This window comes from Colobus angolensis, unplaced genomic scaffold (genome assembly GCF_000951035.1).
Source record: "Colobus angolensis palliatus isolate OR3802 unplaced genomic scaffold, Cang.pa_1.0 Scaffold170, whole genome shotgun sequence".
NCBI classification, from domain to species: domain Eukaryota; kingdom Metazoa; phylum Chordata; class Mammalia; order Primates; family Cercopithecidae; genus Colobus; species Colobus angolensis.
Window position 1 is genome coordinate 1297559 of NW_012114822.1, and position 23908 is coordinate 1321466.

Below are 23908 nucleotides of genomic sequence, written 5' to 3' on the forward strand. Positions count from 1 at the left end.
GGCTTTCCTCTAATAGTGAGGAGTCTGGTTATCGTTATCGATAGCGGCTTCCACAATTTGTTCAACCCTAGTATAAAGTCACTTTAGAATTGCTACCCCGTACTCTGGTGGAAAACGAATACACCAATTTGAGTACAGTGTTTGTGCACATTCATAATTTTGTATTTAGCCCTAGGAGATCCAGTTGCAGCGCTGTTTTCCAAAGCTACTGAGGCTCTATTCTTCCCCACCCCTTCCGTGTGTTTAGTCCTGTCATCTGTAATGCAGTCAGATTCACTTGTCACAGCCTGCATCTCATCTTGGGTTCTCTTTGCATTTTGGGATGAGATGGAGTACACAAATCTGTGGGTTTTGGCAAATGCACAGAAAGTTGTGTATCCATCACCACAGTAACCAAAAGAACATTTCCATGACTTAAAAATGTCCTTACATTGTCTCCTCTACCTAATCATAGTAAATACTGATCTGTTTTCCAGAGCTAGAGCATTCCAGAAAGAATGCTTTTCTGGAATGGAATTGTATAATATGTAACCTTTTGGTTCTGCCTTCTTTCACTTAACAAAATGTATTTAATATTTATATCTACAATGGTCTGTGAATCAAGTTCATTTCTCTTCACCGTTGAGTAGCATTTCACTGCATAGCTTATCCATTCTGCTGAATGACATTTGGGTTGTTTCTGTGTCTGGTGAGTAACAGTGTAATAAATATTCACATACAGGTTTTCATGTGAATTTAAGTTTCTATTTCAGTTGGGTAAATCACTAAGAATAGAATTACTAAGTTACATGGTAAGAGTATGTCTAACTTTATGGGAAATGTCAAACTTTCCCAAAGTGGCTGTACAATTTGGCATTACCTCCAGCAACGGGTGAGTGTTCCGGTCACTCTGCATCCTTGCCAACACTTGGTACTGTCAGTTTTTAAAAAAAATCTAGCCATTCTCAAAGATGTGTAGTGGTATCTCACATGGTTTAAATTTTTTTGTCTAATGACTTAGGTTCAGCATCTTTTCATGTTACTTGCTGTTTATCTATCTTCTTTGGAAAAATGTTGTTTCTAATTGGGTTGTCTTCTTGAGTTTTGAGCGTTCCTTATGTACACTGGATATAACTTCATTACTGTATATAAAATTTGCAAATATTTTGTCTTTTCATTCTTATCAGTGTCTTTCAGGTGTGACTGCATGCGTTCAAGGTGGTATGGCCATAGTTACCAGTGTCTTTCAAAAAGGGGAAGTTTCACATTTTGATAAATCCCAACCTGTCCTTCTTTTCTTCTTTCTTTTGTTCAGTATGGCTAAAGACTTACTAATTTTATTACCCTTTGATTTAACTTAGTTTCTCTTTTCAATTCCATTGGTATCTGGTCTTTATTATTTCCTTCTTATTGCTTACTTGAGATACACTTTGTTCTTCTTTCTCTTATTTTTAAGGAGGAAGCTTAGATTACTGAGTCGAGACCATTCTTTTTTCCATATAAACACTCAATGCCATATATTTCCCTTTAAGCAGTGTTTTAGGTATATCCCATATATTTTTTGTTGTCTTTTCATTTTGTTCAGTTCAAATTTTTTTGAGATGGAGTCTCGCTCTGTCGCCCAGGCTGGAGTGCAGTGGCGGAATCTTGGCTCACTACAAGCTCCGCCTCCCAGGTTCACACCATTCTCCTGCCTCAGCCTCCTGAGCAGCTGGGACTACAGGCACCCACCACCATGCCTGGCTAATTATTCATATTCATATTGAATATGAATAATTTTTTTTTGTATTTTTAGTAGAGTTGGGGTTTCACCGTGTTAGCCAGGATGGTCTCAATCTCCTGACCTTGTGATCCGCCCACCTCAGCCTCCCAAAGTGCTGAAATTACAGGCGTGAGCCACCACACCGGGCCCAAAATGTTTTTATTTCCCTTGAAACTTCCTCTCTGACCTGTGGATTATTTATAAGTATGAAGTTACTTAATTTCCGAACATTTAGGGATTTTCTAAATACTTCTGTTACTGATTTCTAAATTTGATCTATTATGGTTAGAGAATAAACAGTGTATGATTTCTTTTCTTTAAAAATGTTTTAAGATTTGTAATATGGCCATAATCTGATCTGTTCTGATGAATGTTGCATGAAAAATATGTGTTGTGTTGTTGGGTCAAGTGTTCTATAAATGTCAGTTAGGCAGACCTTGCTGATAGTGTTGTTCAGGTCTTCTATAGCATTACTAATTTTCTGTCTACTTCTTTTATCAATTACAGACAGAAATGTGCTGAAGTCTCCAATTATCATTGTGAATTTGTCTATTTCTCCTTACAGTTTTACAGCTTTTACTTCATGTATTTTGAAGCTCTGATATTAGATGCATAAACATGTAAGACTTTTCTATGTTCTTAAGGAATCAACTCCTTTATCTGTTATAGTCTCTCCTTCTAACTCTGATAACATTTCTTATTCTGAAGTCTACTTTGTGTAATGATAATACAGCTTCCTACTTTCTTTTGATTTGTGTTAGCATGATATATCTTTACTCTTTTGCTCTTGACCTATGTTTATTTTCACAATGGGTTCTTGTAGATAGTATGTAGCTGGATCTTTTCATCCAATTTGACAATTTCTTTCTTGTAAATTAGTGTGCTGAGATTATTCATATTGAGTATGAATAATTGAATTGAATATGATTCATATTCAATATATTAGTGATTGTTGATATTGCTGGATTAAAATATACCAGCCACTAGTTATTTTCTATTTGTTCCATTTGCTCTTTGTTTTTAAGTGTATTTTTAGAGATGAGGTATGGCTATGTTGCCCAGGCTGGACTCGAACTCCTGGGCTCGAGTGATCCTCTCACCTCAGTCTTCTTAGTAGCTGACACATGGCACCACTCCCAGCTTCAGTTCCATTTGGTTTTGGGCCACCATTTTGGGTTAAGTGTCTTAAATTCCATTTTACCTCCTCTATTAATCTATTATTTATACTTAAAAAATTTTCAAATTGTTTTTCTGAAGTTTCCAATATATATTCTTAAGTACTTAGTGTCTACCTCCAAATAATAAAATACTGTTTCAAATACAGTGTAAGGACCTAATAACAGTATACTCCCAATACCTTCCACCCAACCTCTGTAGTATTGTTGTCACAAAGATTACTTATTTATACACTATAAATCCAGTTTGCTGGTTTTGCTTTAGTCCATCACCTTTATGAGTAATTTTAAAAATTAAAAAATAGAATTTTTTTATCTTCATTTATTCCATTTCCAGTGCTTTTCACTTCTTTGTGTAGATTGAAGTTTTTGGTCTGGTATCATATTCCTTCTGTCTTAAGAAATTCCTTCATCAAAAATATTTCTCAACATTCACATATGACAACAAATGTTTTTCAATCATTATATGATTGGCATTGTTCTATTTATTTGGTAACTATTCCGAGTAAGGAGTAAAATTCCATCTGGTGTGTCTGTGTGTATCCCTTTAAAAATGATTTGTACCTATCTACAGAGTGCCTAGATTTTCTCAAAGCACTATCCACAGAGACATTTCTCTATTTATGTTATAAACACAGTGTATTTTTCTATTTATGTTATAAACACAATATAATCATTGACAAGGGAAAATTTATGTTCATGTTTGCAAAATTACATGGTCAACTGTAAAGCATTAGCAGCATTAGAATTCATCAAGAGATGATAAGTGGAGACTTGATAGACAATGTCTGTATTTAGACAGCTTGAAAACTATATGTTTTTGGTACAAGTCTGTATTTGGTAATATTTTCTTCTAATTTCATTTAAATACATCATCCTGTTTTGTCTTGAAAAAAAAAATTCCTTTAGCACTTCTTATGGAATAAGTGTGCTGGAAATAAATTCCCATAATATTTGTTTGAGAAAATCTTTATATCACCTTTATTTTCTTGAAGATCGTTTTCACTAGGTACAGAATTCTGTGCTGACAGTTTTTCTGGTTGAAGACGTTACTCTATTGTCTTTTTAGTGTGCATGGTTTCTGAAGAAATGTCTGTTATAATTCTTATCTTTGTTTCTCCGTACGTAATCTTTTTTTTTTTTTTTTGAGACGGAGTCTCGCTCTGCTGCCCAGGCTGGAGTGCAGTGGCCGGATCTCAGCTCACTGCAAGCTCTGCCTCCTGGGCTTACGCCATTCTCCTGCCTCAGCCTCCCCAGTAGCTGGGACTACAGGCGCCCGCCACATCGCCCGGCTAGTTTTTTGTATTTTTTTAGTAGAGACGGGGTTTCACCGTGTTAGCCAGGATGGTCTCGATCTCCTGACCTCGTGATCCGCCCGTCTCGGCCTCCCAAAGTGCTGGGATTACAGGCTTGAGCCACTGCGTCCGGCGTAATCTTTTTTTCTGACTGCTTTCAAGATTTTCTTTTTTCCATCAGTTTGAATATGATATGCCCAAATGTTTTGCTTTGTTTTTGTTCTGTATTTAACTTACTTGATGGTCTTTGGCTCTGTAGAAAATTCTTGACCGCTATTTCTTCAAATATTTCTTCTGAGATTCCAATTACACCTATGTTGGATAGTTTGAGGCTGTCTCTAAATTCTTAGAATGCTCTATTCTGTTTACTTCATTCTTCTTTCTCTGTTTCAGCTTGAATAATGATTCTTTTCCAGGCTGTGTTGAATGCTATTGAATGTGTTCCTCATCTCTGGCACTGATGTTACAGATGTTACATTTCCATTTGAGGGTTTCTTTCATGCCCATCTCTATGCTGTGATTACCCACCCGGCCCTGCATGGTGCCCACTTTGTCCACTAGCCTTTAATGCATCATTCATAATTATTTTACGTTCCCTGTCAGATAGTTGCCACTTCTGTGTCCTATCTGAGTCTTGTTCTGATGACGGTTTTGTCTCTTGGGAGGGTTTTTTTTTTCTTTTACCTTCTTGCCCATCCATATGCTACATAATTTCTTGTTGAGAACTGTGTAACCTGTGTAGCATACAGAGACTGGGCATGCCTTTCCTTCTTTTAGACCTCTGTTCGAATTAATCTAATTTTTAGGCCAGGTTTGAGTATTGTAATGGATTTACAGGATGTAGAACAGTTTTCAAATTCCTCTAGTTATACCTTTTGCCTCAGCTGGTGGCTGGTTTGGTGGGTAATTTTTTTGTTTTTTCTCAATATCTGCTCCACTTTCAGCTTTTGGTCTTTCCTTGTCATTGTGCCTTGGAGAGGGTCTGTCTTCTGCAAGTTACTTGACTCAGGCTGTCAGTGCGCTGGAATCCAGTGCTGCATCTTTCTTCTCCCTGCAAATATGTTTCTCTCCTTAAATTTTAGGCCTGCTGGCTGCTCTGTAACCTCAGCATTCTGAATTGTCAAGAAAGGTCTTGAACTTGCCTTTCATCCAGATTTTTCTGTTGTAAATTTGGGGTGATGCTGTTTCTGGCTCTCTACATCCCTGAGAAGACACTGGAAGCAACCTCACTCTGAACCTGTTCAACTTACGGGTCATCTTCTCTCACTCAGGCATTCCATCACCCTAGACATGGACACTTACTTTTCCTGGATTTCCTCAATGATGTCTCTTGAAGCTGGCCTCTGTACATGTAGCCGAACGGGCTTTACATATCCCTGTTGTTCCTTGCCCTCCCATATTAACTTTTAAAATCTCCCTTCTTATTCTACCTTAAAGCATTATTTGCTCTTATATTGTAAGAAAGGTAAACATACAAATTTTAAACCTGAAGTTCCCATAAAGCATGTAAACAATGATCATGCTTAACTAAGCATTTTCCTTTTCATTGGTATATATCTCTAGTCAATTTCTAACATTTAAATTATAACATTTTAAAGTTGTATCTTCATGTCTCTCAAGTAAAGAGTATAAAGGTTTCTTAGCTCTTTAAACTTGTAGGTCTCCAAATGTTAATAAAATCAAGATCTCCCAGAAACATTGGTTCTCCAAAGCTGTACCAAATGGCAAGAGATCTTCCTTCTTCTTCAAAGTCACATCCTGTGTGTGCTATTAGAGCCAAATATAAGAATCTGTCTAAGGAGTGGGAACATTTCAGTTTCTAAAGTAGCTGCGTAAGCACATGGAGTTACCCGCAGCTTCAATTTTATAAAAAATTAATGATGGAATACTGCCGTCTACTTAAAGATACAGCCTTCAAAAAAAAAAAAATAGTACCAATGGTATTACAAGATCCATGCTAGATGATAAGAAACTGAATAATGCAGGAAGTGAGAAGGGAAGTGAAGTGAGAAGGAAAGCTATTCTGAGGACAGAAGTCAGTATGTGAAATTCTGATACTACCATGAGATCCTAGGCCCAGGCAGCTGTGAGTAGGACTGGCAGGACCAGACAGTGAGAAAAACATTTAGACATTTTAGCTTTAAAACTTCCTAAAAGAAATAGCACTGCTAGGACATGGAATAATAATCTATATAGTAAAAATTGTATTTAAGATAAATTTTTCTGCAGAGCGGGAATGTGGGGGTTTCGAGGGACAAGAATAAAAAAAGCAGCTGTTATTCCTGTCTTGTGCCCTTACATGTAACAGCAGAAGAAACCAATGGAATACTCACCTTCCTATCGAGGTGAACAGAAAAAAATGAAAGAACAGGACTTGCTCTATCTGGGGAGTCCTATAGGCTCCACTATGGTTTGAATGGGTGTGTCCCCCATGATTCTTATGTTGGAACTTAAAACCCAATGTGACAGTGTCAACAGGCACATGTTCCCATGAATGGGATTTGCAACCTTTCAGAAGGGCTAGAAGGAACTAGCTAAGTCTCTTCCTGCCTTTCTGTCCCTTATGCCATGTGAGGACACAGCGTTTGCCCCCACTCAAGGAAGTGATGTTCTCTGAGAAGCGGAGACCTGGCCCTCACTAGACACTGAACCTACTGGTGCCCTGATCTTGGACCTCCCAGCCTCCAAAACTGTGAGAAATAGGTTTCTGTTCTTTATCCATTATCTAGTCTCAGGTATTTTGTTACAGCAGTACAGACTAAGACGGTTCCCAGTGATGTCACCTATGGGAGCAGCAGTTTGACTTTTTGTGGTATAAATCATGTCAAGTCCTGAAACGTATAGCTGTTATCATTACTGACCTTAGAAATTTCACCCCACTGTGTAAAACGTCTACATTTGACAATGATAGAGATTAGTAACATTTAGTGACCAAGATCCATCACAACTTCCAAATTATATTAACATTCAGGAAGAAAAATGAAGGGAAAGTTAACTAAATTTAAATGTCAATCTAATTTGATTTCCATATTATTGAACTTCCCTATGCCATACAATACAACTAGGTTAACTTTCCAATATGATGCCAGTTTTACTACTGATCCAGCTCTTTTGGAGTGCTCCTCACCTCATATTTGAGAAAAGTAAATACACGTCAAGAAAAGAGCCAAAGTTTTTCACTGAATTTAGGTCACAAAGATTTCTGTTTGAAATGACGAAAGGGATTTTCATTTTAATATACTTTATTATTTAAAATGCATTCTAAAATCCACTCTTTTTGTTTAAAGATGCAGGGAGGAAAATCTATGATTTGTTGGTATTTTCAAGAAAAGTTAAGTCTTCAGTAAAAGTGAACTGCAACTATTACAAATACATTCTAATACCATTTACTTTCAAAACAGTATTTGCTGTTGCCATTATTATTACTACTATTACTATTGCTATTTAGGCAAATCAAGAAATATGACAAGCACCAACACCGGGTCATGACTTTATGCTCATGAATCACATATGTGACATCTATGTAGCGAGTGACAGCCCACGGGAGGAGATCCCTGGGGAGGACTCACCACCATCATCTGCTGACTTACCACCACCATTCCGTTCTGTGCATGTCCCTGTCACTGGCTTGAACGATGATTTGGTCATTGACTCGATGTAGAGCTGCTGACCCAGATTCTTAATTTTGTTGACACTGGCATAGACCTGCTGCAAGGTCATCTTAGGGAAAGGAAAGATAAAATATGTTTCAAAAATTACGGAAACGTCCACTTAAAGATACATAAACAAAATACACTTAGCTTCTGTTTCTCTGAAGACACAATGATTAAAGCACAGTAATCGTTTTAATTCAGTTTCCTGCACCATGCCACAGGATACTGGTACCAACAAATACTAAATAAATCTGTTCAAAATATGCTAATTTTTAGAATGCATACAATTAATTCAAATATCACTTTCCAAAGGTGATATCTTCTTTTTACAGACATTTTTCCCAAAGCAAAATGGATGAAAATGCCTGTTATCAGATGAGGTCTTCGAGTCAGGAATATATACTAAGATGTCACCACATGCAGAACTGAGGCAGTACAGAAAACACGGCGCCTGTGTAAGGATGTGACATAGCCCACGCACCTGCTCTGCCTTTGTCTCTCCCACGCAGTGACCGCTGGCCTCACTGGAGGAGGCGATGCTGACAAGCTGCTCCTGCGACCCGCTGCTCCCCAGGCTCCCATAGCCGCTGGACACACTCACGTGAACTGGCTAGAAGGAGAGAGGAACAAGTCCAGAATTGCTGGGTGTCTAAATGCAGCCACCTCAGAGCTCATCTAGAATCATCTAAAAATTAAGATGACAATTCCTGAAATCCCCAATTAGGTGTGTGCAGGTTAGTACTTTTAACGCTCACACGAAACGCACTCCTCTGTCATTTCGGTAATTCTCAAGGGCAAAGTCTTACGTTCTAGTCTAGGTAGGTACTTCCAGGACAACACATTGTTAAAAAGTCATAGTATGATTAATTTTTTAAAACCTGAAAATAAACTCTAGTTCTCTATGTCCAGTTTAGAATAGAGAGAACAAACTAAATATATATTGTACTTTTTCCAAGAACATGGCAGGTATTTCATGCACCCTAGAGATTTTATGGGAGACATTCTGAAAACCACTGAGAACAGTTACTCTAAGTGACACCATCAGTTCTATTTCCCACTTATTCACTGAATCTCTTGTAGAAAACACCTTTGGTATTTCTTCTCAACACACGCATTTCCCCACTCTTACCTTACAATAGTTAAGAGAAACTGAGACCTACCATCCCTCTCCTCCCATCTTTAAAACTGAAATTATTTAAAAAATCCTGAAGCCAAAACCCAAGGCTGAGCACACTGGTGCCTCTGCAGTGTAGGAATTCTCTCAGTCACTTGGTTGCTGCCTTACAATGGGTTCTTACAAAAATATTCTGTGTAACACAGAATAAGGAACAAAGAATAAAATTTAATTTAAAAACGAAAAGAGAAAGACAAAAATTTCTGGAATGCAGAGGGCAAAGATTTGTCTCCCTTTACAGTTTATTTTTGTAAAGCGACTTTACTGAGCGTTAAAACAAAACACAATTCGGCAATTTCGCATTTTTAAAAATCTCACCTTACCTGTAAGAGAAGTCTGTAAATTTGTTCTTGTAATTCTGCTACGTCTTTGTCATTACTGTTCATCTTCTTAATTTTGGCAGCAAAAACATCCTCGTTTAGTGGGCTCCTAGAAAATTCCCAGCGAGAGATTGAGTCCAACAATTTAAATGTGAAGTCGAAAGTGATTTTTAATAGACTATTCCAAGATAGATCTATGCTTTTACAAAACAATTCTTTGACTCCTAAAAGAAAATATGAGGCTAGAATTCTACCCATGGAGGTACAGAAACTAATAAGAGACAAATGAGACATTAACAGGTCCCTTAAGTTTCTCTAGAGACATTAACAGGTCCCTTAAGTTTCTCTAAAGCACTCATCTTTCTGTAATGATTTCAGTGCTATTTATGTACAAATCTAAAATTAGTGACAAGTAACCTCCTTAGCTACTAAAATATCTTCCGCAAATAACTGGTTTCAAAATTTGACAGTAACTGAGTAACTTACTATAAGAATTTTAAAGGCCCCAAGTTTGCCAAACAACATTTAACGTTTAATGCACCTAACACTTAAGTTATCTAATTAAGACGGTTCTGCAACCCACCCTGGTGGTGAAAATGTAGCTATTACAATACCTTCGGTCTGTCTTACACTCCAATTTTAGAGCATCTATGACCCGAATACAGTGAATGGCACACATGCCAACAGACAGGCTCACAAAGAAGGGAAGGAACTGATGTCTACTTGGGACCTTCTATGTGACAGGCACTGTACTAGTTTTTTCTTTTTTTTTTGAGACAGAGTCTTGCTCTGTCACCCAGGCTGGAGTGCAGTGGCGTAATTTCAGCTCACTGTAATCTTTGCCTCCCAGGTTCAGGCGATCCTCCTGCCTCAACCTCCCGAGTAGCTGGGATTACAGGCACGTGCCACCATGCCCGGCTAATTTTTGTATTTTTGGGAGAGACGGGATTTCACCATGTTGGCCAGGCTGGTCTGGAACTCCTGACCTCAAGTGATCCATCCGCCTCGGCCTCCCAACACCGCACCCGGCCTGTACTTGTTTTTATAACATACAAGAATACCTAACATTTTGAAAACCCTTATTTTCAAGTGCTTTACAAGTATTTTCTCCTTCACCTGATTAAATTACATTTTCCAGGTGGCCTGGCAGGTAAGGGGAAAGCAGGTGTTCACGAAGGGACCAGAGTCTGGGCTCCAGAGCCCACACTGTGTGCCACCACACTGTACTGCCTGTGGGTACCTTGGTAAAGCAAGTCCCATTCATGGGGCACACTGAATCAGCTGCCATCAGCTCACGGAGTCCTCACAACAACCCCGGAAAGTAGGAATTATCCCCGATACGCAAAGTCAGGGGATGAGGTAGTCTAAGGAACTGGCCCAAGTTCACATAACTGAGAAGCAGCAGTTAGGATTTGAATCTGCCGATGTCTGACCCCCAAGCCTGGGCTGTCCTTTTTCATTATGCCAGCCTGCCGTTTCTCAACTGACACATGCAGCTCAGTTACCTAAAAACTGAAACAGTTTCCCAAAGGCAGAAATTATCAAGAAAATCATAGGATGCTGACAGTGTCATAAAAGCAGTCAGGAATATCGCCACGTGTAGGGACTATTCACTCACCCTGCACATTCTCATCACAGTGGAACAGCTGCACCAATCGCCTTTCTCTCCCTTAGCATCTAGACTGTATGTAGATCAATATCTATCTGCATGCTGTCAGGTACACCATATGTCTGTGGCAAGCAGTACCTGAATATATAACCTTATTTCACAATCTGACACACTATACGTTTTATGTAACTGTCTCCCCCTATATCCCACTGCCAGGTAAGCGCCATGGGGTGAGGTATTTTGCCTATTTCGTTCACTCCTGGATCTTCAGTACCTAGAACAGTGTCTGGTCTATAGCAGGCACCCACTACATATTTGTTAAAGGAACAAATACATGATTGATTGATCTGGGAATAAAAGTACACTTGGTTCCTAATATAAACACATTGTGAGCTTGAAAACCTTTCAGAGGTATTTGGAATTTATTTTTTGAGTGAAATGGAAATAGAACAGATTGCTTTATGAGATTTACATATTCCTAGTTGTGAAAATTTCTGCAAAACTAAATTGTGTATATATACATATTTTAAAGACAGGGTCTTGCTCTATTGCCCAGCCTAGAGTGCAGTGGTGCAATTCTGGCTCACTACTGCCTTGAACACCTGGACTCAAGCAATCCTCTTGCCCCAGCCTCCTAAGTAGCTGGGAGGACTACAGGCACGTACCACCATGCTCAGCTAATTTTTGTTTTTACATTTTTTTGTAGAGATGGGGTCTTGCTATGTTGCCCAGGCCAGTCTTGAACTCTTCGCCTCAAGTGATCCTCCTGCCTCAGCCTCTCAAAGTGCTGGGATTACAAGAATGAGACATTAAAATGTATTTTAAATCAGTAATTATGTAATGCAAAACTGATCTGCAGGCAATAAGGAGACAGCCTTCATGAAACAGCAATAAAAATGCCATGAAGTATTATGTTGCTGTGTATGTGAAATGAAGTAGGAGTAAGAGAGAAAACTTGGCTGCAGTCTCCACTTTCACTCCTCCCCAAGTGATCCCTGGGAAGGTTACTCTAGCTCACTCAGTATGGATTTTACCTATAAAATGAGAGCTGAGGACACCTGACCTGCCTGCGTGCAGTGCTGCTGGGAAGGACTGAGAGAGATGGGCAGGGTCCCTTGCTAAACAGTCTCGCAACCCCCTTCCCATTTCAACTATCACACTTACCAAACTCTAGTTATATATGACAGTGCCATTTTTATTTACTGTCTCTCCCATTACAGTGTGGGTTTCCTGATGGTAAAGAGAACGTTTTGATTACCATCACATTCTCAAGGCCTGGTACACTGTCTTACACAGAGCTTTATACTTTATAAATATAATGAATAATTATTATTTTATGAGCAAGATGAATACCTACTAGACCTTAAATCCTTTCCCTCACATAATCTTTGTTGTTAAGATGTAAATACTGGTGTAATTTTTAAAAATACTGAAAACATTCTGAATATTCACAATATTCACTGTTGGGTAATTTCACATATATTTCATCAAAGAACTGAAGAGAGCTTCAGAAATCTAGGCTGTATCTTTAATTCTGACTGGGGCCGGGGAACACAGACCATCAACAAGCCCCAGATGGAAGCCTCATGGAGGCATCTTACTGGCTGTGGTTTCCTACATTCATGCTAAGCAACCATCGGATTTCATGTTCATTTCCCAATAGGTTTCCGTACTTGGGGCGGGGAGGTTGGGAGAAGGGACAAAGTCCTTTCTGAGCAATACAAATGGTAATTACTTGGCAGCTGTATTTCTTAATAATCAAATTCGTTTTCTAGCACAAATCAGTCTCATGAGTTAGGGCGGCCAGGAGCCCACTTCTTCCATTAAGTTCTAGATGTGCTCTGCAGAGAGGCCAAACCCTGGAGTAGAAAGAGGTAAGAGCAACCTTGAGACCTCTTCTCACCATGGCTCTGCATATCATCTCTACTGTAATATTAACAGGTGATTCAAATACGTCTTACTGGTTCTCAGTTTCATGTTCCTGTAGACAATGCTGTATAACAAGATACCAAAAAATATAACTTCTCAATCTCAGCATGATACTGGAGTCAAGTAAAATTTCCACGCTTAAAAAAAATAGACATCAAAGGGAAACCTAGAGCCAGGTCAAAAGGCCTAGAGTTCAATTAAAAATGGACCAAAGCGTTGGGCATGATGGCTCACACCTGTAAGCCCAGCACTTTGGGAGGCCAAGGCGGGCGGATCATTTGAGGTCAGGAGTTCAAGAGCAGCCTGGCCAACATGGTGAAACCCAGTCTCTATTAAAAATACAAAAAATGAGCTGGGCGTGCGCCTGTAATCCCAGCTACTGGAGAGGCTGAGGCAGGAGAATCGTTTGAACCTAGGAGGCGGAAGTTGCAGTGAGCTGCGATCGCGCCACTGTACTCCAGCCTAGGTGAGAGAGTGAGATCCTGTCTCATTAAAAAAAAAAAAAAAAAAAAAAGACCGAAGATTCAGGGGCCTAGGGGTACTGTGGCCTACAGGAAGTAGTGGGCCGGGTTGGTCTCATTCCATTCCACATGATGCTGTTACATGGACATGCAACAGCAAGCAAACAAGTCAGTGTCGGCTGTGCTGCCAGGAAAAGAAGTATTAAAAAATGGACACAGGCCAAGTGCAGTGGCTCACACCTTCAAAATCCCAGCACTTTGGGAGGCTGAGGCAGGAGGATGCTTGAGCGCAGGAGTTTGTGACCAGCCTGCACAACATAGCAAAACCCCATCTCTACAAAAAATACAAGAATTAGCTGAATGTGTTGACAGGTACCTGTGGGCCCAGCTACTTGGGAGGCTGAAGTGGGAGAATCACCTGAGCCAGGGGAGGTTGAGGCTGCAGTGAGCTGTGACTGCATCACTGCATTCCAGCCTGGGCAACAGAGGGAGAACTTGTCTCAAAAAAAAAAAAGACACAAATAAGTGGAATTTGATGGCAGAAGGCTGATATAAAAAGTTTTACATGCTCACTAAAGAGATTTAAAATAGAGAGGAAAAAAAACAAAAAAAAAAAGAAAAAGAAAAAAACACCTGTAGGTCGTAGTATCTACACATAACCAAAATTCATATTTTATTTCCTTTCAATCCTCTTTTCCTTATTTCATAGTATGTTTATGTTTTAAACATAATTATAATCATAGGTACAATTTTGTATGCTGATTTTTACATTTAATGTGTCAAATATTTTTCCATGTTATGTGATCTCTGCAAAAATTCTCATTGACCAGTATAATAATACATCAAGCAAATATTCCAGATTTTACTTAATGATGGACATTTAAGCTACTTTAAAGCTGATATTATGACTTACTTTAAGGCTCATGGTACATATTGTCAAACCATCTTCCCAAAGCACCGAAAAAAAAAATCTATGCTTTATTTAGTTCATGTGTCAACTAAGTCAGAGGGCAGTCAATAAGCTAAGGAATATTATTTGATACAAGAGATGTTTTAGAAAATATGAAAACTGACTGGCTTACGTTCGAACTTTATGCCGACCAATGATGAAAGAAACCTTCCGGCTCCAGGGATTCACAAAGCTGGACCAGCTGGAATCCAGTATGATGTAGTCTCCATTTTGAGTACAAAATCGAATGGGAGAATGTTCAAAGGGAGGATGCCCTGCATACTTCAAGACTATATAAAATAGTAAGACAAAAATAGGATTTATGTAACACAGATACTGATTATAAACGTCCTTTTTAAGCCATTTATTTGTAAATGTTTTAGTGGTTTTTTTTTTGAGATTGAGTCTCGCCCTGTTGCCCAGGCTGGAGTGCGGTGGCACGATATTGGCTCACTGCAACCTCCGCCTCCCAGGTTCAAGCAGTTCTTGTGCCTCACTCAGTCTCCTGAGTAGCTGAGATTACAGGCGTGCACTACCATGTCTGGCTAATTTTTGTACTTTCAGCAGAGATGGGTTTCACCATGTTGGCAAGGCTGGTCTCCAACTCCTGGCCTCAGGCGATCCGCCCACCTCAGCCTCCCAAAATGCTTAGATTATAGATGTGAGCCACTGTACCTGGCCTGTTTTAGTATGTCTAAATAGAAAACAATTGCTTTAGCAGCTTCAATATAATGCCTATCTGGTTAAAGGTTGTGCTCTAATGAGATAAAAAGAAAAATTAGAACAAATCAATGAGAGAAAAACATTTCCTCCTATAAAGGAGTAGGTCCTGACCTTTTTGGTGTATGGCAACCATCAGAGAACGATCTTCAGGGTGCAGGTAGCTTAGGATCGATGTTCCGATCAGGTCCTGAGGTAGGTAACCCAGCAAAGGCACTGCTCTGGGATACAGATACACAACACAGGTGGCATGTTATACTCATCAGGTAATTCTTACAATTTATAAGTTTTTAAAAACACTTCTGTATTTCATTCTAAATGTGAGGCAATTTTATGTAAAGCTGTTTATCTTAGCATTTATAAAAACAACAAAGAACCCAAGTGCCCATCCTGGGGGAAATGGCTGTATAATCTAACACGTTGGTTATCTGACACACTGCATCAAAATCATCTAGGGAACTTGCTAAAATACAGATCCACAGGCTCGCTGTAAGCTTACTAAATCAGAATCTCTGGAAGTAAGACCAGGCATCTGTATTTTTAGCAAGTTCCTTAGAGGACTCTGATGCTCTCCATAATTGTTTATGTTGCCATTTAAAAAGTCTACAAAAAGCACATTGTAACGTAGAAAGATGCTGATGATGTTAAATGAATAATGCAGGTTGCTAATTCATACAGCATAATTAAGATTACATAAAAACAATGTCACCTAGGCCGGGTGCAGTGGCTCACGCCTGTAAATCCCAGCACTTTGGGAGGCTGGGGGGGGGGGGGGCAGACTGCCTGAGGTCAGGAGTTCGAGACCAGTCTGGCCAACACGGTGAAACCCCATCTCTACTGAAAATATAAAAAAATTAGCTGGGTGTGGTGGCCTGCGCCTGTAATCCCAGCTACTTGGGAGGCTGAGGCAGGGGAACTGCTTGAACCAGGGAGGTGGAGGTTGCAGTGAGCCAAGATCGTGCACTCTAGCCTGGGCAACAAAGTGAGACTTCATCTCAAATACAAAACAAAACACAACAAAAAAACAATGTTACCCAAAAGGTAATATCAGATAGACAGACAGCTAGTACACAGAAATAATTTCAGGATAAAGGTTCACGGGAAACTTACCATGGTAAGACTAAGGATGCCTCAGAAAAAACTGGATTCCATAAATATTTTCCATGTGTAGAAACCCACAAATATTTTCTAATACAAGAGATTTAAGCTATTTTTAAAATTATATTTAGCTGAATTTTCTTACTTTATACAGATTAAGTATTTCACACATTACTATTTGGTTTCAAGGTAAATACTATCAAATACACTCATTTTCAGATGTTAAATTTTTTTAATAAAAAATTATCAAAAAATGTTTTTGACATTTTTGCTTTACAGTTATGTGTGGTGTGGTGCATTGGTTCCCAGATTTTTGAATTTCATGAGTAAGTAAAATGTAAAAATAAATATGGGGAAAAATTGTGGGATACTGGTGTAGTGATACTGGTATTTACTTTTTCCAAATAAAGATATTAAAAAACAGCAACAAGCAGTAACAACTACCTACTATCACTATCCTTTAAATAACAAAGACTATTTCAACATCCCCCAAAAGCAGGAAGGACAGAAGTTCAGAAGTTCAAAATAAAGAACAATTCTTTATAAAAAATAATCTGTTCTCCCCACCTTCGCCTCCACTTCAGACTAACCAAAATTTCATCATAAACTGTTTGGAGAAGCACTTGGCAAGTGGAAATAACACCAGAATAGGTGCTACAAGACCAGAGTCTCGGTCCCAGTTTGAGTGCAGATAGTATACATCTGTTCTCAGCAAACTGGCCCCTGGGTTCATTATCTTCTCTGTAAAATGAAATAATTCTTGGCCTAGCTAAAGCATAGTGTTGAGAAATCAAATATAACTTGTAATCACATCCTAATATGCAAGATATTTATATTAAAAATTTAGACAACATATATTCCCATTTAACAAAGATCAAATAGGCAAATGGACAGATTTCAGTTATATAATGTATAAACATGCAAACATAAACTTCTTCACATTTATATTTATTTTCAGAAACAAATTTATTTTAGGCTTAAAGAAGTGCTTACCTTTCATCTACTTCAAGAAAAACACACCCTGGGGTGTGTGTTGTGGTAAAGATTCTTTTATTCACCGGGATTCGAGGAGCTATGAAAAAAAAAACAAAGACCCATTTAAAGGCAAATATCTGATTAGTCATCCACTTAACTAACCACTTAACATATTAAAAAGAGAACAAAATCTATATGAAATGGTAGAAATCTCATTTAGGGGCCTGGCCTTCAAGCAGCCAAAGCTACAGTTAAATAATAATTTCATCACTAACTACATTTTAATTAGGTAAAAATGTGAAGCCTATTAAAGTCAATTTTAAACACAGAGAGAACGAATGTGCACATTAAATAGTTTTCTCTCTTTTTTTTTTTTTGGAGACAGTCTCGCTCTGTCCCCCAGGCACGATCTCGGCTCATTGCAACCTCCGCCTCCCAGGTTCAAGTGATTCTCATGACTTAGCCTCCCAAGTAGCTGGGATTACAGGCACCTGCCACCACACCTGGCTCACCACAAATAATTTAATAGTTAAAACTGGAGTGACTGAAAAGTTTAATCAGATTTAGTAGCTGCATATAACTAAACAAACAAAAATACTACAAATATTATTTAGTACCATATGGATATTCTTAGTGTAATAAAATTGGTATGGTCAGTTCTATTCTAATGCTTGCTTTAATAATGAAGTGTGGCCAGGCTTGGTGGTTCACACCTGTAATCCCAGCACTTTGGGAGGCCGAGGCAGGCCGATCACTTGAGGTCAGGAATTTGAGAGCAGCCTGGCCAATATGGTAAAACCCTGTCTCTAACTAAAAACACAACAACTAGCAGGGTGTGGTGGTGGATGCCTGTAATCCCCGCTACTCGGGAGGCTGAAGCATGAAAATTGCTTGAACCTGGGAGGTGGAGGTTGCAGTGAACCGAGATTGCAACACTGCACTCCAGCCTGAGCAACAGAGCAAGACTCAAGAAAAAAAAAAAAAAAGTGATTGATATATTAGGGAACAATCTGAGCAAGTGCTAATATCTCATTTGCTTGTACACTATTTTATTTTCAAGAAACCTTAAGTGAATGCAGAAAACAGCATCCAGTTGAAAGGAACCACTTACATATACACAAAAACAAGTGTGATGGCTGACATCTATAATCCCAGCACTTTAGGAGGCCAAGGCAGGAGGATCACTAGAGCCCAGGAGTTCGAGACCAGCCTGGGCAACATAGTGTGACCCTGTCTGTACAAAAATAAACAAGATTAGTTGGGCGTGATGGTGTGTGCCTGTGGTCCTAACTACCCTGGAGGCTGGGACAGGAGGATCACTTAAGCCCGGGAGTCTGAGACTGCAATGAACCATGATCACACACTGCACTCCAGCCTGAGTGACAGAGCAAAACCCTATCTCAAAACAAAGCAAAACAACAAAAAGAGAATACACAAAAACATGCATACACACCTCAAACATCTACCTGCTACCTCAGTCCATCCTGTGCTATGACCCATATTTATTGTACTGTTTGTATATTTCCTAATCATTTAACAGGTATGAAATGATTATCATTTTTGTTCCATTTGTCTTATTTTTAATATGCAACTTTTTGAGTTTTGTGCTCCTAAACCCATTTTTCCCATAAGCCCTGTGGTTTTTATTGTATGACTGTTACTTAGGATGGTAATCTGTAGGAAAGCATACGTCATTTTACATCTGAACTGACTTCTCAGTAATACATGGAAACTGCTATGTATTGATATATGCATGATATATGCATTTAGAAATATAGTTCTGCTCATAAAAGATAAAATATACGTTTTACTCAGGGAGTTTCAAAACACTTCAAAAACATAAAATCACTCTTGTGGCTTCTCTGGGAAACAATTTCAGCACTCTTATTTCACACAACACAAGCAAAAGGCCACACTGACTCGGTCACCAGCAGAGGGAGGACTAGAAGACTGTATCTGTCACCAAATCCTATGCGGAGACCATTCGTTCAGCCATGCTGACCATGAAGGCAATGACATACAAGAAGCCAAAAGTCAGTAAACAGACACATCAATGAAAACCAGCTTCAAACGCCTGAAGAGTTTAAGGGTCAAACTGGAGACCCAAGGGCTCTTTTTTTGTTCTATGACTGACGTAAACGGACTTTCCCATGTTCCTATCTGATTGCTGACATTTCTATCTACTGATTTACCTTCATAACCAGAGTGAATCTTTTCAACCACAGTGAGACAGCAAGGTTCCGATTCCGATTCTGGCTGGCCAGGGCGATGTACATAAATCAGATAGGGGATGATCCGGAATGGGGAGTGACGCTTCTCCTGCTTTCTGTCTTCACCTCCACTGAGGAGATTAAAGATATTAGTGCTGGTCCTGATGCACCCTACTGGCCCATGGCAAAACAAGGCTGGGAGAAATGTTTTATTGGTAATTTCCAAGAGAGACATACCCACATCTAAAATGTTTAAACATGTTTGTTTTCAAAAGAAAGAATATAGTAGCTTAAATTTTCTATATTATTCAACAAGGAATAGGTTGTGTAAAGAACTGGCTTAGATTACTGTGAGTGTAAAAACAGAATTAGTGGTTCCATGACTTTTCTCTTAGCCTCTATGCACTGAATTCCAGTTCGACTTTTCCCCTTCTGCTATGAAGAGGGACAAGCATAATCATCTCATCTCACATATCTACATCAGGTGTCACAAGAGAGAAAACGGGGTCCCCTGCAATCATGCCCTGGGGCCAGTTCTCAGTCGTCCCTTTCTACACTCTCTAAGAACCAATTTCGTCTCCAGCTTCAGTGATGAGGGCCCTTGCACGAGGTCAGGCGCTCCATCCATAAAGGCATCTGGCTGAGGAGGAAAGAAAAAGTTGAGGCTAAAACCAAGCTCAGCAAGCCCTGTCCCCGGCCCAGAGGGTGCACTCCTTTCCACTCCTCACAAAGAACCTCTCGGCAGGGGCGGCTCTGACTGATGACCTCAAAGATCACAGCTGCCCAGCAGACGCTTCTACTGGCAGATGCCACTTCACCTAGAAGTCAAAAAGCCCAAGACTGAATTCACACTCCCCAGCTTTTACCAATCACCTGTTTACTCTCTCGTCAGCACGTAAAGGTGTGACTGCCAATCCTAAGGGGGTCTTTAGTGCTGCCAGAGATTCTCTAGTCTGTTCCTACTTCCCCCTCACCTTTTTTTTTTTTTTTTTTTTTAAAGACAAGAGTCTTGCTCTATCGCCCAGGCTGGAATACAACGGCACAATCTCGGCTCACTGCAACCTCCGCCTCCTACCCAGGAGTACCCAGCCTCCTGAGTAGCTGGGATTACAGGTGTGCGCCACCACGCCCAGGTGATTTTTGTATTTTTAGTAGAGATGGGGTTTCAACATGTTAGTCAGGCTTGTCTCAAACTCCTGACCTCAGGGGATCTGCCTGCCTCGGCCTCCCAAAGTGCTGAGATTACAGGTGTGAGCCACCGCGCTCGGCCCCACCTTGCTCTTTCTCTTCTCCCACACACTCCAGAATCTTCTTCCACTCTGCACCCTCAACTGATGACCTTGCTTCCCATTTCACCAAGAAAAGAGAATCATTGGGAAGTGAGCTGTGTCCCGGTGCTGCTGACCCACATCCATGCTCACACCTTCCGGCTTCCCTCCACATCCGTGAATGCATTTTTCAGGTTGATCCAGCCCAAGGGTTTTAAATGCCATTTACACGCTGATGATCCAAATATCTACCTCTAGCCTGGAAGTCTTCCTTAATTCCAGACTCTCATAGAGTCTCAACTTAGATATTCAACAGGTATCTCAAACTTAGCTTATCTAAAACTAAGCACCACATTCCTTCCCTCCTCCTCCAGGAAGTTGCTTTTCCTAGAATTTCGTCTGCCTCAATAAATGGTAACTCCAGCCCAGAACTCCTGGTGTTATCCTTGACTCTTATTTCACACTCACTCCAAATATAACCCATTAATAAAATTCTGGTAATTAGCTCTTAAAAAATATCCAGAGTATCTCTTCTCAGCCTTTTGGCTAAGATCAAGTGTAAAAAATATCCAGAATATACAACTATTTCTACCTCCCCCGGCATGCTGGCCTATACCCTGTACCTCTGTAACAGCCTCCAACTCCCCTCCCTGCCTCCCCGCTTCCCCCTCCAAAGTATCTTCAACACTACAGCCAACACCAGCCTTTCATAATGGAAACTGTTTCTGGGCCAGGCATGGTGGCTCACGCCTGTAATCCCAACACTTTGGGAGGTCAAGGAGGTTGGATCACTTGAGGTCAGGAGTTCAAGACCAGACTGGCTAACATGGAGAAACCCTGTCTCTACAATAAATACAAAAATTAGCTGTGGTGGTGCATGCCTGTAGTCCCAGCTCCTCGGGAGGCTGAGGTAGGAGAATTGTTGGAACCCAGGAGGCAGAGGTTGCAGTGAACGGAGATTGTGCCACTGCACTCCAGCTTGGGGACACAGTGAGATCCTGTCACAAAAAAACAAAAAAAAAAACAAAACAAAAAAGGAAACTGAAATGAATGCTTCCTACCTCCGTTCACTGAAAATTCCTAGAAGCAATAACAACCCTGTAGCAATAACCATCCCTATCATCCAGATTGGGCCTCCAAACATGAATGCCATTTCCCACCACAAGGAACCAGGATCCTTAGAGAAATGACTGAGGCCACGTCTGGGTTAAGGAATGTCTAAAATGAGTCTGGGGCATCTCATGCTTAAAACAATGGAAGCTGTCAAAGACCATGGAGCACTCTCACAACGGTACAGGGGCCAACCCAAAGGGATTCCTACTGGCCTAAGATGGGACCATTTTGAGCCCTAAAACATGAATGAGAACTTTCTCTCTTAGAATGACACTCTGAAATATTGACGGAGGAAATCAGATGAGATCTGAGCTACACTGCCTGGTAACTTGGGAAGAGGGGGTTAAGGAACTGGTGCTGGCAGAGATCACACCAGACTGGCCAGGGTTCAAATTCTTAAAAAGCTGGGTGATGAGACCGTAGCAGCTCATTACATTATCTTTTCTTCTTTTGTGTTATGTTTGAAAATTCCCAAAGAAAAACATTTTGAAAATAATTAAGGGATAAACTGAAATAAAACACTTCCTGCAGAAGTCACAGGTCCCTGTGGTGTGGCCCATGCCTCCCTGTCTTCTTCCATCCTCGCTCCTTCTACCACTCTGGCCACAGCAGCTCCATGTCACTCCTCCCACAGGCCAGGCATGGCCCACCCCAAGGGCCTCTGTGCCTGCTGCTCCCTCTGCCTGGAACACACTTTCTCAGACACTCTCAGACACTCAGAACACACCCCTCAGATACTGGTGTGGCTCACCCCCTGCCCTCCTTCTGGTCACTGTTGCCAATTAGGTTTCCTAAGAGCTCCTGGATCACCCTGAATACAACAGCAATCTCCCACTTCTCAGAACTCCCGCTCTTTGCTTTACTGTCTACACACAACTTATCAAGAGCCAACACATAGGCATTTGAATATGTGTTTATTATTGGTCTCCTCCTCACAGAATTTAAGGTACATGAGGCAAGAACTCTGGATCCCAGCACTGACAAAGTGCCTGGCTCAGAGAAAGCACCCCAAAATATTTGTTAACATCAGAAACACACATGGCACTTATTAGGAGGCAGGAACTGTTCTAAGATCTTCATACAACTCACTTGTGAATGATCCTTTGGAACAACACAGCCCCTCCCACTGCTGCGCCATTCCTCAGGCCGTCCCTCCCAAGCATCCAGATCCTATGAGTTCAAGTACCCCAATTCCATGGAGTATTGGCATATTAGACTATTTCATCATGAGGGTTCTTCTTCTCTCTAAACATCTAGAGCATTTAGTAACTTCAATACTAAAACCGGCAATCACAATGTCATCTTAAAATACTTGCTCTTTTTATTATGAAAGAACATAATACATTATTTTCATCTTATATACATAATACATAACAACATATATAATATGTATTACATATATTACATATGTAACATAAAGGGAACACTAATAATATATTGCAGCAAATTTAAAAGATAAAAAAATTCAGTAGTAATTCCCACCAGCAATCAACCACTGTTAAAATTTTCATCTATTTTCTTCTGGTTCACTGTCTCTAGATCTTTTAAATCCTTCTCACAAATATAAACCTCTTGCTTTCTTTAAAGCTATTAAAAATTTCAAAAATTAATTTTAAATGTGACTGAAAAACAAAGAGCAAACAAAAAAGAGCCCAAAACAACGGTCATTTTAGTGTACTTCACATCTAGTGACTCTTATACGTATGCTCCCAGAGTTAAGAATTATTTTTCTAGATTTTTTTCCTATCGCATTATTATTATTTATTTTTATTTTTTTTGAGACAGAGTCTCACTCTGTCGCCAGGCTGGAGCGCAATGATGCCATCTCAGCTCATTGCAACCTCCACCTCCCAGGTTCAAGTGATTACCCTGCCTCAGCCTCCCAAGTAGCTGGGACTACAGGCGTGCACCACCACACCCAGCTAATTTTTGTATTTTTAGTAGAGACTCTGTTTCACCATGTGTCAGGGATGGTCACGACCTCTTGACCTTATAATCCGCCCACCTCTGCTTCCCAAAGGGCTGGGATTACAGGTGTGAGCCACTGTGCCCAGTCTCCTATTGCATTATTTATCTAGTTTTCTCATGAGCATGTCTCTTCTCAATCCAAACGAACTCCTTGTGGCAAGAAACAAGTCTTATTTTTTGTATCTTGCAACAGAAGTGAGCTGAATACACAAGAATCAAACTAACTGCAAAATAAACTCAGAGCATAATC

At 40.0% G+C, this 23908-nt stretch overlaps 1 protein-coding gene across 4 annotated transcripts in view; it reads right to left on the bottom strand.

The window, feature by feature from the left end:
• The window catches only part of PER3 (period circadian clock 3), a 60733-nt gene that overhangs the window by 27128 nt on the left and 9697 nt on the right, over positions 1-23908 (bottom strand). For 2 of the 4 annotated variants that reach the window (XM_011938257.1, XM_011938256.1), the window contains exons 6-12: positions 19292-19440; positions 17118-17196; positions 15141-15247; positions 14440-14596; positions 9362-9467; positions 8346-8474; positions 7802-7931 (exon numbers count right to left, since the gene is read on the bottom strand). In XM_011938257.1, the coding sequence (XP_011793647.1) occupies positions 7802-7931; positions 8346-8474; positions 9362-9467; positions 14440-14596; positions 15141-15247; positions 17118-17196; positions 19292-19440 (857 nt within the window). Of the gene's footprint in view, positions 1-7780; positions 7932-8345; positions 8475-9361; positions 9468-14439; positions 14597-15140; positions 15248-17117; positions 17197-19291; positions 19441-23908 lie in introns of all 4 variants that reach the window. The other 2 variants (XM_011938254.1, XM_011938253.1) reach the window with 1 other exon arrangement.